The sequence below is a fragment of the Protopterus annectens genome, chromosome 14.part0 (genome assembly GCF_019279795.1).
Source record: "Protopterus annectens isolate FY-2018-M chromosome 14.part0, PAN1.0, whole genome shotgun sequence".
Taxonomy (NCBI): Eukaryota; Metazoa; Chordata; order Ceratodontiformes; family Protopteridae; genus Protopterus; species Protopterus annectens.
Genome location: NC_056748.1, coordinates 614119241 through 614134149, shown reverse-complemented (window position 1 = coordinate 614134149; position 14909 = coordinate 614119241). Strand labels below are relative to the sequence as shown.

The following is a 14909-nucleotide window of genomic DNA, read 5'->3' as shown; positions in this document are numbered from 1 at the left end:
GTGTGTGTACACACACACACACACACACACACACACACGCACACACACACACACACACACATATATATATATATATATATATATATATATATATATATATATATATATATATATATTTATCATCTCCAAGTTTGCACAACTGAGATGAAAGAGTTAGAATGCATGAGCAAGGTGAGGCAGGGCGCAAAGCTTCCTCACTTAACTGATGCATGCTAACCCTAACTCTTCTCCTTATCCTATACATTAACTTATGAAAACTGCTTCCCCCAACAGTATCACTATGCAGTCCGATTTGGTCTGGGCTTATTATTAGGGGTTGAGATAAGTGATTTGAAAATGAAACCATGCAAACAGATTTGACCATTTATTCATTCTTCAATTACCTGCTTAAGACAGTGCAGGGTTTTGGGGAAGCAGAAACTTATTTCAGCACTCACTGTGTACAAAACATAGATGTTCACCCCGAATGGGGCACCAGCCTACAACATCATACACAGACACACACAAAGCATGATCACCTACAAGCAGTTTAGAAGGTCGCCAATTCTCCCATGGCACATTTTTGGGATGTGAGATTAAACAGGAGCACCTTCAAGAAAAAAGCCACACAGAGACAGGGAGAAAATATAGACTCCTTGTAGACAGCACTCTCCAGGCAGTTAATATTATCTGTGTTTGCACGTTTATCTGAAGGGACAAAATGACACAAACTGCTTCAAGTCCCCACATACATCTATACTCAAGCTTGTATTTTTAACTGAGAAAAATATACTTTGCTGACCACTTCAAACAAGGCTTAATAATTCATTATAATGTTATAATGGTTTTATTGGTTTCCATGCACTCCTTTTCCCTAAAGGTTTCTTAACCTGAACATATATAAAATGTTACATATACAATATTTTTCAATAAAAAGCAAGGAAGCTGGAAATAAAGTGAAAAAAATTGCACACATATATTATCGTTAAAGCAAACAAAATACAAGAAAAATAAGCAGCATCAACATCATAGGATGTTACTTCCCACATAGCCAAAACATCCCACCCCTGGAAAACCTCCTGAACTGGGCTAACCATTCCTTACCCCAGGAAACCATAAGCCTAGGTGATTTTAATATCAAATGGCTATCTTGTAGTAACAATCATCCAGCCCAGTACTTAAACCTTCATGGTTTCTCCCAACTAATACAGTCACCTACCCGGATAAATAAAAACATATTACTCTTGACTGGCTATTAGTCAATAAAGACCCTCACTCATACTTAGCTGGATGTCTAGCAGACAGTAATCACACTCCAACATTCCTTCTGAGACACCACTTAAATTGCGCTAAACTCATCATCTGTAGGCAAATCCAAAATAGGGTAAACTTTAACCCTCTTTCCTTTATCTCATCCCTTCAAAAATGTGATTGGACACCACCAAAGTACCTTAATCTAGATGAACCCGTCCACTTCTTCGATAGCACCTTCCTAAACATCCTAAACATACATGTCCCCATAAGAAATGCCACAGCCAAAACACAGTACTCCCCTTGGCTACAAAAAAGCACCAGGGCACTAATGAAAATCAGAGATAAGGCCTGGGAGCACTGGCACTTAACAAAAACATCCACCTATAGACAATCATTCCTAGAGTTGAACAACAAGGTCAAAAAGCAAATAAAAAAAGATAAAACCCAATAATATCAGTTTTCCCTAAACTCCTCCCATCACAACCCTAAGCAGTTCTGGTCCACAATAAACTCTATTCTCCACCCACGTAAAGTAGGCACCCCCCACCTACCACTCCTCCTTCCTCCAGCAGTATAGCTGACTCATTCAATAAACACTTTACTGAAACCATTCTGTCTTTGACTAAACAACACAACCCTATACCTACCCTCCCTACATCAAAACCAAATACTCTGCCCACAGTCTTTTCTTTTTCATCATTGCCTGCATCCTATATAAAAAAATGTCTATTGAAACTTAAGCCTACAAAACTCGCAGCTGACAATCTCCCCTCTGAATTCCTAAAAATAGCAGCAGAAGCCCTAGCTTATCCAGTCTCTATCTTAATTAATCAGTCCTTAACAGAAAGCTATGTTCCCAAAATATCCCATGGCTCCTCCACTGAACTTTCCAATTACAATCCCATAGCCATCCTTTCTCCACTTTTCAAGATACTTGAGAAATGCATCCATTCTCAAGTCTTAGACCACCTCTTAACTAATAACCTCCTCTCCAGCACCCAACATGGCTTCAGGCCATACCACAGCACTACTACCGCCTTGCTCTCTTTCACTAATGCTATCCTTCAACATAAAAATAATGGTCTGTTCTCCTCTGCTATATTTCTGGATCTATCCAATGCTTTTGACATGGTCTCACACAAATTACTAATCTCTGTTCTCACTAACATATCCTTTTCCCAATCAGCTACTGATTGGTTTCACAGCTATCTAACTGGCCGCCAACAATCAGTTGTCTGGAATGATGACCTATCTCCTCGACTTCCTGTAACACTTGGTGTTCCCCAAGGTTCCATCCTTGGTCCCCTACTATTCTCACTCTTCACCAATGATCTATTCACAGCCACCAAGCATGCTTCTCTTATACAGTATGCAGATGACTCCACCCTCATCTCAGCCTCAACTATACCTGAACTTCAGTATTACTCAGCCCAAGCAAGACTAAACTCCTTATCTTCCAACCCACTAAATCTAACCCAATTATCTCCCACTTTAATATTCTAGACAAAGACAATACAGTCATCTCCCCAACAGAACACACCAAACTACCTGGTGTTGAGAATGATAACAATCTGAGATTTGACACTCACATTTCTCTTAAAAAGGTTCACAAAAATAGGTGCAGTGTATAGAAACAAACAATTCCTCAGCAAGACAGCCAGAATTTCTGCTAGCAATTCCCACCTAATCTCCACTTTACTCTATGCCTCTCTTATACTTACCTACCTTAGACAAACAGACCTAACCAAGCTCAAGGCTTGCTACAACAAAATTGCTAAGTTTGCCTACGGTGCATCTTATCACAGCCACCACTACATCTCACTTACAGAACTTGACTGGCTTGAACTCCCTCACCTTCTTCACCTGAATCAACTCTCTCTCTCACAAGTTAGTAAACCATCCTCTTAAAGTACCATCCCTTCAAAACCTTCTCCAGCCCTACTGCTCCACTAGACCACTACGTTCCAGCAGCAAAAATCTACTTCTAATGACCAAACCCAAGAACTCAGCGGGAGAAACACTATTCTCCTGTGTCATATCCAGATTATGGAACAATCTCCCCCCTCTATACCCACACTACCTTCTTGCAATCACTTCAAGACTGCACAAAAAACTCACTTAAAAAGTCTCTGGTTATGCCCACGCACCAATCCTGACTAGTAACCTCCTCTTACCTCCCTTTCCTCTCTCTTCCCCTAGCCACCCTGCCTCACACTGTCTGATCATTGCATTGCTTCCTCTGCAGGCTCTTTCTCACCCTTTACCCTCCCCATCCCTCCTCACTCAATCTCTCAGACCTGTTATAACATGCTTATTATACCATGACCCCCCCAAAACGTGCACGCTGATTGGCCAGCGTGCACATTGTAAATCGAGTTATACTAATGTAAAAAGGTCCGGTCGCCCGGACTTTTTTCCATTACTATAACTCTACTTTTAAAACACTGTCTCGCTATGTTAAATGGGTTTAACATAGCGAGACAGCTTTAAAATAAGCAACAGAGATCTCCGTTGCTTATTTTAAAGCTGTCTCGCTATGCTAAACCCATTTAACATAGCGAGACAGGTTTTAAAAAAAAGCAACAGAGAAAGCAAGATCTCCGTTGCTTTTTACTGTTTCGCTATGTTAAATGGGTTTAACATAGCGAGACAGTTTTAAAATAAGCAACGGACATCTCCATTGCTTATTTTAAAGCTGTCTCGCTATGTTAAACCCATTTAACATAGCGAAACAGTAAAAAAAAAAAAAGCAACGGAGATCTTGCTTTCTCCGTTGCTTTTGCCCACAGCTCTACATCAGAACTGCCGCGGATGCCAGACATCTGCGGAAGGGCAGTAAACAGGCATTATACTATGCCATTATTTAAGAAAAGTAATAGTTTCTTTTCTTTAATAATGTCATGGTATAATAGCAATAACCCACTTCTGGGTGTGGGTAATGCTGTATTTACCCACGGTTGGCTTTGTTTGGTCCCTCTGGCGAAACCACGCCAACCTTGGGTAAATCCAGCATTACCCACACCCAGGCGTGGGTTATTGCTATAACTACCTCACTTCATCTCAACTCCAAATACATATCCAACTGACTTACACCGAGCTTCCTCTCACTACCACATATACTACTAACTCAGTCTCCTCTCTTACACCACTATCTTCTCATTCCATCCAATTAGCCCTTCTAGCTTGTTCCACCTTCATGTGGAGCATCTGCTTTATAGTTGTTTGAGTTTAGTGCAATATTTGTATATAAGATTTAGGTATTTGAGTTTAGAACAGTATCCGTTTGAGCTTAGTACTATCTGTATATACATCCTGCCTTTATTCCTAACCTCTACCTAGTTATTGGTATATCTGTTCATTACTATGTTTCATATTGTATGTATAGCTAATGTTTGCTGCAGTATGTATTATTTCCTATTGTATGTATGCTCATTTGTTCTTCGTGTACTCTGCTGCTCATTTATTGTTTTGTGGAGCGTTTCTTCCCAGGCCTCCACTGAAAAAGGACTTGTGTCCAGTTGGAATTTCCCGGTAAACAAATGTAAATAAATACGTTGTAGTTTGGCATTGCTAATTTCCTGGATATGGATGAATCAAGCATGTAATTTTTTTTTAACTTATTTGTTGAACAGTTAAGCCTACAGGACAAACAGTCACTTTTCAGGGGTGATGCAGGAGCACTGTCAGGTCATGCAACTTGTTTAGAGTCACACCGTAGGCAAATGGAGGAGGAAAGAATCAAACCCTGTACTCTGGGCACAAGAAGTGCTCATTAACAGCTCATACCTTTAGTCTTTGGTGCTGTCAGCAAGCTTCAATAATTTCTGATACATTCCAGCATAGAATGTCTCCAAGATGTGTTTGCTGGAAGTTAAACAGAACATAGAGAAAATGTACCAGAAATGTATCGTGTTAATTATAACCTGACAGATGGAAGGTTTCATGATTTTCCATCTCAATATATGCCTGAATTAGTTCATAAATGCAAAAACTGATATAACATTTTAAATGTGTTATTTATAAACAGCAAGAGTTAACATCAAAAGTATGATGACAATAAACTTACCTTATCAAACAGGCCACATTCACAGATCAACTCTTCTCTGGCCTTAGTGTTGATAGCTATTGTGAACCTCACATGTGGTACCAAAAGCTAAAACAAAAGAAAAATGTCACAAATAACAGACTGACTTATCTGATATCTTTATCAACATATGCTGGATACAAATATTTTGGATATAACACTAAGACTTGTTGCTCTTTCTTGTAGAGAATCTGAGATTATTTCCTTTTAATTTAAATTTAAACATTCATACTGAAATATGTAATCATAAAGCAAAGCTTCTCAGGGCAAAATAGACTATAAGATGTCAAAAAGATACTGACATTCTGGAAACCAAAATCGAATTACTCTACCCAGCACAGGTTCAAAGGTAAGTACTAGCCTAGGTGCCCTTGCAGGCTATTTTAAACCTAGCTAATTTCCATTTTTTTTTAGAACAAGAAAAAATTTTATTAAATTATCACTTATGGCATAAGCAATCATACATGTATATAAATGAAATAAACCATAGTGACATAATTTTAGTTGGAAACATTATACACCACTTATAATCTTTCCAATCACTGTCAGTCAGAGCTTATTCATATCCTGCCTTCTTTTAAACCTCATTGCTCCCCTGCAATTATTTTCCCACAATTCCCATTTTTTCCATGTAATTTGTTTGTACCCTTTTCTAAAGATTCCATTTCCAGTTGTTTTACCTATGTTACTGTATCCACTACTTCTAGTACAACTGGTTTAAACTTTGATTTCCATTTTCTAGTAATTGCTTTTTTTGGCAGCTACCATTATTAGACTCAACAAGACCTTACTATGCATAGGCAATTCTGATTCAGTACCATAGCTCAAAAAATAATTTACTTACTTATACCAATTTGTTCACCCTGTATTTATGTTAGAGTAGTCTGCAGAGAATTTGTAAAGTCTGCCAACTCATTACACTTTCAGAAAATGTTTCCAATTATCTATTTCTTCCCCATCATACCTCCAACATTTGCTACCTACCTGAGGAAAAATTCTTTGGAGTCTACTTGCGGTATAAAAATAACTATGTAATCACTTCCAAGCAAAGATCCTAAATCTTCTAGACTTTGTTACATATTTGTGAGACATACATATATCCCCTTGTTGTTTCTTTGTGAATTATTTATCCATTCTCTCTTCCCAATCCTTTCTGACCTGACAGATTTCTGGCAGATAGGTTCAGTGTTAACTTTACCCCCTAAAGGGCCCATATCTATACAGGAAGAATGAAGAGTCCCTGTAATTACAACTATGCAGGTAAAAGCTGCACTCTCTAAAACCAAAAACACAGCATCCATGGGACTGGACAACATCCCAGGCTACATTTTACATGAACTTCAGAACAAACTGGCTCCCCACTTAAGCACCATGTTCAATAATAGCCTCGCATCAGGTTTTGTGCCCACTGAATGGCACACAGCAACAGTTATCCCACTCCACAAAGGGGAAGCCACCACTGATCCAGGGAACTATTGACCTATAAGCTTGACGAGCCTGGTCTGCAAGGCCATGGAAAGTATCATCATGGAACTCATAAATAAAGACATTGGTAACCTCCAAACTCTGGACCCCACCCAGTTCGGGTTTGTGAAAGGCAGATTATGCCTCCTGAACCTGATAGACTTCTTTGAGGCAGTCACCAAAGCTGTAGATGAGGGTAAGGTGGTTCACACAGCTTATCTTGACCTCTCCAAGGCTTTCGATACCATCCACTATTTTGGAATTATAGCTAAACTCACTAAACTAGGTATAAATCCCTACATCACAAGATGGGTTGCCAACAGGCTCACTGACAGAACCCACACTATAAAAGTTGCAGACTCCAAATCTGACCTCAAAGCAGTGACAAGTGGAGTACCACAGGGTTCCATCCTGGGACCTCTCCTGTTTGGTATCTACTTCTCTGAAGTACAGGCTAACACAGAAGGCCTCTGGTTAACGAAGTTCGCAGATGACTGCAAACTAGGAGCCATAGTCAAGTCCCCAAATGATGTGGACATCCTACAGAAGGGCCTCGCTGAGACAGATGACTGGTGTCAGAGCCATGGCCTCAAGCTGAATGCCAAAAAGTGCAGTGTCATCCCCTTTGGTAAAAACTCTGTACCCATGAACTACCACATAAGCAGCAATCTACTTAACACTGAGTGCGTGATAAGAGACCTTGGGACCCAGGTAGACAGTAGTCTCTCCTTTGATAGTCACATCGCCACAGTAGTCAGGAAGTTCTTCTATGTGGCACACCTTAGCATAAAAGGGTTGTCCTCCAGGAAAAAAAGAGGTCATTGTTCCCCTCTACTCGACACTCATTAGACCCATTGTAGAGTACAATGCCCCTTTTGGAATGTACCTCACAAAACATCTGCAGCAGCTGGAAAGGCCACAGAAGTACCTCACAAAGAGGGTTACTGGCCTCAAACAAATGCCCTACACTGACCGCCTCAAAAAACTCCAGCTTTACTCCATAGCATATCGCCTATTCTGAGGTGATCTCTGCCTAACATATAAAGCTATGTCAAACCCAGAGTTGTTGGACATGCTACACCTACAGAAATCTCAGTCCCTCCAAGCTACATGGTCTGGGGACCTAAACCTTGTCATCACAATAAACAGGACATGCTGGAGGGATATATTCCTATCCCAGAGACTTCCCATACTCTGGAACAGGCTACCTATCTATGTCAAGCAAAGTTTTTTCTTTAGCACTCTTCAAGAAAAATCTTGATGAGTGGATGGGAAATAGGAAATACACCCTGGGGATCACTTCTGTGTGTCTGCTCGACAGTGGCACAGGAAAATAACTTTCTTGGGTGGCGTAAGTCAGGGAACCTTGTTGGCTAGGCTTACATAGGCCCTTGGGCTGATAGTCTAGTATCTGCCTATGAACCTTCTCTGATTGATTCTTATAGTCATCATGCAGTGTTTTATATGTTCATAGTATCATAGGAGGTTACTAGGCTATTGGCCCTGAGGCCCTTATAAGCCTAGCCAAGAGTTTAGCCAATGTTCAGACAAGTCAGCACCCAAAGCCCCTGTCCAGCAGGGGCACAGGTGGAATCCCAGGGGTGTATTTTCTGTTTCCCATCCAGTTATCCAGGTTTCACTTAAAAAGGGATAATGAGGTACTTTGCTTGACATGGAGAGGGAGTCTATTCCACAGATGGGAGAGTCTCTGGGACACAAATCTGTCCTGCCAACAAGTCCTATTGATATCGCAGACCAGGTTGAGGTCATGCATATGAGTTGCTCAAGTGGAGCTTGACTTGTGTATACGCAGCAGTCCCATCAAGGCAGGATCTGAGATTGCTTTATATGCCAAACAGAGGTCACCCCTGAGGAGTCTATATGAAACTGAGTAGAGGGATAGGGACTTTATCCTATCTGTGTAGGGTAGATGTTTGAGGCCCTGGATTCTCCTGGTGAGGAGCCTCTGTGGTCTTTCCAGCTGCTGCATGTGCTTTGCAAGGTACATGCCAAAGGAGGCACTGTACTCAATAATTGGCCTTATAAGGAAAGATTACAGGGATGTTATGACCTCTTTGTCTCTGGATGAGATACCCTTACTTATGAGGTGGCCATGTAGAAGGCTTTCCATACAACGGAAGCAACATGGTGGTCAAAAGTCAGGTTGCTATCAACCTGGGTGCCCAAATCCCTCACTACTGATTGTGTACTTTGGACATAGGTTCATAGGTTGGTACTAGGCTATCATAACAATTCCCTGGATATTTCTTCCCACAATATTTACTTCCCTGGACCCCTGTTATTAACGTGATAATATGTGGGGATATCACTCTCCCCAAAGTGGATGATGATGTATTTTTTGGCATTCAGCTTGAGGCCATGTTTCTGGCATCAGTCATTTGTTTGGGTGAGACCCTCTTGGAAGACGTCCACATCACTTGGGGAATTGATGACTGTGCCCAGCTTGCATTCATCTGTAAACTTGGTCAGCCGTAATCCACTGGTTTTGGCCTGCACCTCAGAGAAGTATATTCTGAATAACAGAGGCCCCAAGATGATCCCTGGGGTACAATGCTTGTTAGGGGTTGACTGCTTGAGGTGGTTTCCCCTATTTTGATTAAGGTGGTTCTATCAGTGAGCCAGTTTGCTACCCATGTGGTAACATATGGATTGATGCCTAGTTGAGAGAGTTTATCTACTATGCCTGAGTGGGGAATAGTGTCAAAGGCTTTGGCCAGGTCAAGGTAGGTGGTGGGCACCATCTTCCCCTCATCCATGGCTTTGGGGACTGTTTCAAAGAAATCAACCAAATTTAACAGACATGACCTCCCCTTGACAAACCCAAACTGTGTGGGGTCGACTGTTTGGAGGTTGCCAGTGTCCCTGTTAATGAGGCCCAGGATAATGCATTACATGGCCTTGCAGATCAGACTAGTTAGGCTGATGAGCCTATAATTTCCCGGATTGGTGGACACTCCAACTTTGTGTAAAGGGATGATAGTGGCTGTCCTCCACTCGACTGGGACAAAGCTGGTACTCAGGCATTGCTTGAACAGGGTGCCTAATGGTGCTGCAAGTTCATGCCTGTGTTTATGTAGGATGCAACCAGGGATGTTAGTCGGTCCCATGGAGGCTGTATTTTTTGGCTTTGAGAGGGCAGTGATGACCTGTTCCTTAGAGATAAGGGGTGGGGGGCAGATTTGGGGATGCCCTGATTTACTGATGGGGGAACAGAGGAGAGAAGTTTTTGCTGAATCTGTCAGCCAGTAGATTGGCTATATCTACAGCATTTGTGTATGTGGTGTCCTTGACCACAAGTTCTGAACAGATCTGGGTGCTTCTTTTGAGATTTCGGACATATGTGAGGAAGGCCTTATGACTGTCTCTAGTAGATGTGGCCAATTTGGACTCAAAGTTGGCTTTAGAGGATTTCACTAGTGCTCTTATTTGCTTGCTCGGGCTAAGGAGAGATTGCTTCCAATTGGGCACCTGCTCCTTCTTGGTCCTGGACAGTAATTTTTTCCTTTTGTTATATAGTTTATTTATTGCAGATGTCCACCAGACAGGTTTACTCTTCCTTGCGGATGATGATTTTGTCCTGTCAGTGTATTCCTGATTCAGTCCATTTATATAAATGCTCGTATAGTACTTTGGTGTGGATTTGGACATTGGTACCAGTTCCTACAGTGGGGGAGGGGGTTTATGAAGCTGTTTATACCATCCCTCAGGAAGTTGTAATAAGCTTTGGAGAAGTTTTTTTTGTTTGACCCTAGCTAGAGGGGGGGGGGTCAGGGGAGATGGTGACTTTGAAAGTGACCTCTTTATGGTCAGATCGTACCAGGGAGGATAATACTGTAGGTGTGCTGCAGTGGTTACTCATGTTGGTTAATACCAAGTCCAAGATATTATCACCTCTTCTGGAGGTATCAACTAGCTGTTTCAAGGCATTTGCATTGATAAAATTGAGGAATCTCTGGCCATTTGTGTTCTGGCATGAGTAGTATTTCCAGTCTATTGTTGGGTAATTAAAGTCACCCAGGATCAGGGTAACGTGTTGAATCTTGATAGATTTGAAGGGTCCAGAAAGGTGGAGTGGTCATCTTGAGTCAAATTAGGGGGCCTGTAGTTAGCTATAACTTGAATAGGGGTCTTGTCAATGGTTAACTGCACCTGGGGTGTCTCCTGTGCATCATACTGTTTGATCAGCCTGGACCAGTGTGTCTTTAATATATATTGAAACTCCACCTCCTTTAGCTTTGCTGCCCACAGTTTGGGGTCTAAATGTGTGATAGGATGAATAACAAGGTGAGGCTGAGGTGCTCTCCGCAGCTTTGAACCAGGTTTCTGCGACTGCACAAATGTCAGCATCTTCCAGGGTTAAGAATACTTGCAATGAGTGCAGTTTTCTGTTTAGACTCTTAGAGTTTATTAGCATGACCTTTAATTTGCATTTTGTTGAAATGTTTATGTTGGTAGTAATGACCCCATGAGTTTTCCTAAAAAAGGCACTATGGGGAGACAAGAGATTTTGCCAGAATCCTCAAGCCCAAGTGAGACAGATGCAGGTCATCTCTAGCAAAGCATCGTGATCTGTTGATCATATCTTCCCAGGCTGTCAGGTACTGGATCCCCATGGAATGACACCAGAAACTAAGCCAATTGTTAAAGTCAATCATTTTCTATTTGTATTGAGGCATCATTCTGGGTGACAGTAGAATGCTGCTTAAGCTAGGGACACACCTGTCTGGGACACATATTCAGCAAGCTCAATCAACTCTCTTCATATAGTCCAGGGAGGTACGCTTCAAGTCGTTCACACCAACATGGACTATGACAGAGTCATAACAGTACCTGTTGTTGAGTGTATGTGTGACATGGTGGATTCTGGCACTTGACAAACAATTAACAGTGACTTTCTCCTTATCCAGCCTAGTGAGAGGCACATCTATGTGTCTCACAATGGAGTCTCCTCTGACTAATATGTTGGGTTTATGGTTAGGCCTTAATGGTTGCGAGACACTGGTGTGTGGACTATGCATGGTATGTGGTGTAGAGGGTTATGGAGTTCTCATGTGTTTTTGCCTCTGAGGTCTCCTTTGTTTGGGTTTGTTTTTGATGAGGACCTCCGCATATGTGGGTGTGCATTGTGTAGTCGTGTGTGGTGTTTGAGGTGTAGTGATTGTGTTGACAACCTTCTCAGTGCCAGATGTACTGGCTTGTGAGGGAGAGAGCATAGATGCTAGCTTCTTTATGTAATTGCATCTCTCACAAATTATGTTCCTAGGTGGTAGTAGCAGCAGATTGTTGTCTGTGTACATGAGGCAGTTGCTACACTGTCTCAGAATGCCCATATTGACCAGGCTGGCAGGAGAAATCGTAGGAAACTGTCCATCCATATTTGTTAGAATCTTAGGAAGAGAGGCCAGGGAGAGCTAAGGGGTAGGCCTAAGCCCAAGGGCTTAAAACAAAACTAAGAGCTTAGAATAACACTAAAAATGTAAACTGGTTAAAAACAGCAGTAATAAATGCAGCAGAGAAGATGCAATTGAACACTTTAGAGAACAAGTAGCAGAAAAACCAAGATGAAGTATTAGAAATGGAGGAAGAAACACAAATATTGTAAAAGCAGCAAGCAGATGAATATTTTTTTTTAAGTAAAGTGGAAAGGGAGAAAGGAGGAACAGAAGATAATTCAAGGTTAAGAAACTAAGGGGGTTGGCCTTCTTAAATGTTCTCTCTGTATTAGCTAGAATGAGCTAATGACACTAAACTAGGAGGAATGTCCCAGATCAGATTTACAGCAGGGGCGGGCAACTTTCTACCCTACTAATTATTCTTTTTTAACACTGGCTTTTGTTCCAGATTCTACTAAAAACTCTCCCAGTGCTGGTCTTTCACTTAGGATTCTCCTTATTTATTTCCCTTTGCCTCTACTCTGATATCAATCCTTGAAAGGGAAGGCAATCTCTAACCTGCAGTCCAAATATATTTTTGGCCTCTTCCCATTCTATTACTTTTCCCACCCTAATTATTTGCTCCCAATACATTGATGCTTTTGTCAATTTCCTCCAATAAATTCTATACACTTCTTGCCTATTGTCTGTTATCCTAATTGCAGACATCCCTATCAGCAGAATCTCCTTTCTCCATTCCCGTATTGGCTTGATTCCTGAATACTTTCTGCTACTCTATGAATATAATATTCTGTATGGTTACTGGTATTCTCCTTAAGTATCTGTATCCAAAACTCAGTCTTTCATTGTTTCTCGAGCCTCCCTCCCCAGTTTCATCATCATCCCTTTCAACTTTGAATTATAACTTTCTGCTTGTGCAAGCCTTAACTGTGTAGCTCTGAAATACCCTTTCAAATCACGTTATACCAAACTGCCTTGTTCTGTTGGAAGAATCAGCTTATCCCACTGGACTCATCATCTTCCCCTCCCAAATAAAATCCTACAGCTCTTTATTAATTGCTATCCACTACTTCTCCTCTGATTGATAAAGACATGCCTGGCCTGTGTATAATACTAAAGAAACTAAAAACATTTTAACTGCTTGCATCTAGCTATCCCTATCCATAAAGCAGAGTTTCCAATTTCTCATTTTTTGTATTATCTTTTGTTTAGTCTCTTCCCACATATACTTAGCTGCCATCCAGAATCCAATTTAATCCATACTCCTAAGTAGTTGGTTTTATCATGTCCCCATAAATATGGGTATTGCTGAACCAATTTGTTTGTGGGTACATAGTTTACAGCTATTATTTTTGCCTTACCTTCATTAATTTTGTATCATGAAAAGAACTGAAACTGTCTCAAAATTTTCCACAACACTGAAATGCCCTTTTCTGATTTATCAGGTATAAATAATATCATCTGCAAAAAAGGCCAACTTTTTTTGACTACCATAGCAATTACATCCTTGAATTTCTAAGTCACTAATTTTCTTTGCCAATGGTTATAAATATAATGCAAATAACAAAGGGGAAAGAGGGCACCCCTGCCTGGTTCCTCTGCTCAAACAGAAATTATCAGAGACTTTAATGTTTCTCTCCAATCCCCCATATATCCTCCTAATCAACCTTATAATTTCATCAGGGCATACAAATGATTCCATTGCCCAGCTCAAAAACTCCCAGCTTATTCTGTCAAATGCTTTCTCTGCATCAAGACCCACCAACAACAATGGTATTTTCTTACACTCCGCTTTCCTCTGGATCATCATTATTTTGTTAATGCTGTCAATTGTTTGCCTCTCCTCCACAAAAACACACTGAACAATAACTATCAATTTTGGTATCACCTTGCCATTCTATTAGCCACTATAGACATAAACACTTTATAATCATGAATCCAAACAGCAAAACAATGTAGGGGAAAAGATCAACTGGTATGTAAAACACAGCAATGTAGAAAAGTCAAAAACACACCAGTTGTTCACAGTAGAGGTGGTTCCAAAACTTTAATAAAATAGTAAAAATAAAGAACAGGTAAGCGCTTTCACATGTAGCTTCTTCAGACCTATTATCAAAGTAAAAACTCTAACCAGCTTTTAAACACCTTGTAACAGTTTCATCCAATCAACTGAAAAAGCATTAAATGTTGCTAAGCAACATGATTGCATTGAAAATGCCAATTAAACCAATTAAGTCTGCTTACATTCATATTCCTAAAAACAACTAAATGTTATGACTATAAAAATGCATATGCAATTAAATTATCATATCACCTATTACCTAATAATTCATAAAAACATTTAATCTGTTTCATAAACTCAATAAATAAGAAAATGTACATATTAAAATTGCATAACTGCTCAACTAGTGTGTGTTGATTTAAAAACAATCCATCTACCCTATCTCCTCTTTGTCAGCCTCTTTTTAGGGGTCTTGCTCTCAGTGCGGGTTGTATCGAAACATGTTCATTAAGGCCAGGGGAATAATGTGCCCCTAGTCTAAAAATCCATTTCATCTCAGCATATGTCTTATTAACTATATCCCCCATCCTAACATCTTGATTCAAAACTTCCAATACTAAAAACTTGAAATTGTGTCCCTCAGCGGATGTATTCATGTGTTTAGCTATTGCACTATAGCTCATCCCTTTACGTGCACAATACAAATGGTCAC

At 40.6% G+C, this 14909-nt stretch overlaps 1 protein-coding gene across 1 annotated transcript in view; it reads right to left on the bottom strand.

Moving 5' to 3' along the window:
• Positions 1-14909, bottom strand: part of ALOX5 (arachidonate 5-lipoxygenase) — an 825341-nt gene that overhangs the window by 254021 nt on the left and 556411 nt on the right. Inside the window, exon 9 of the mRNA XM_044056362.1 lies at positions 5300-5386. Within this exon, the coding sequence (XP_043912297.1) occupies positions 5300-5386 (87 nt within the window). The remainder of the gene's footprint in view (positions 1-5299; positions 5387-14909) is intronic.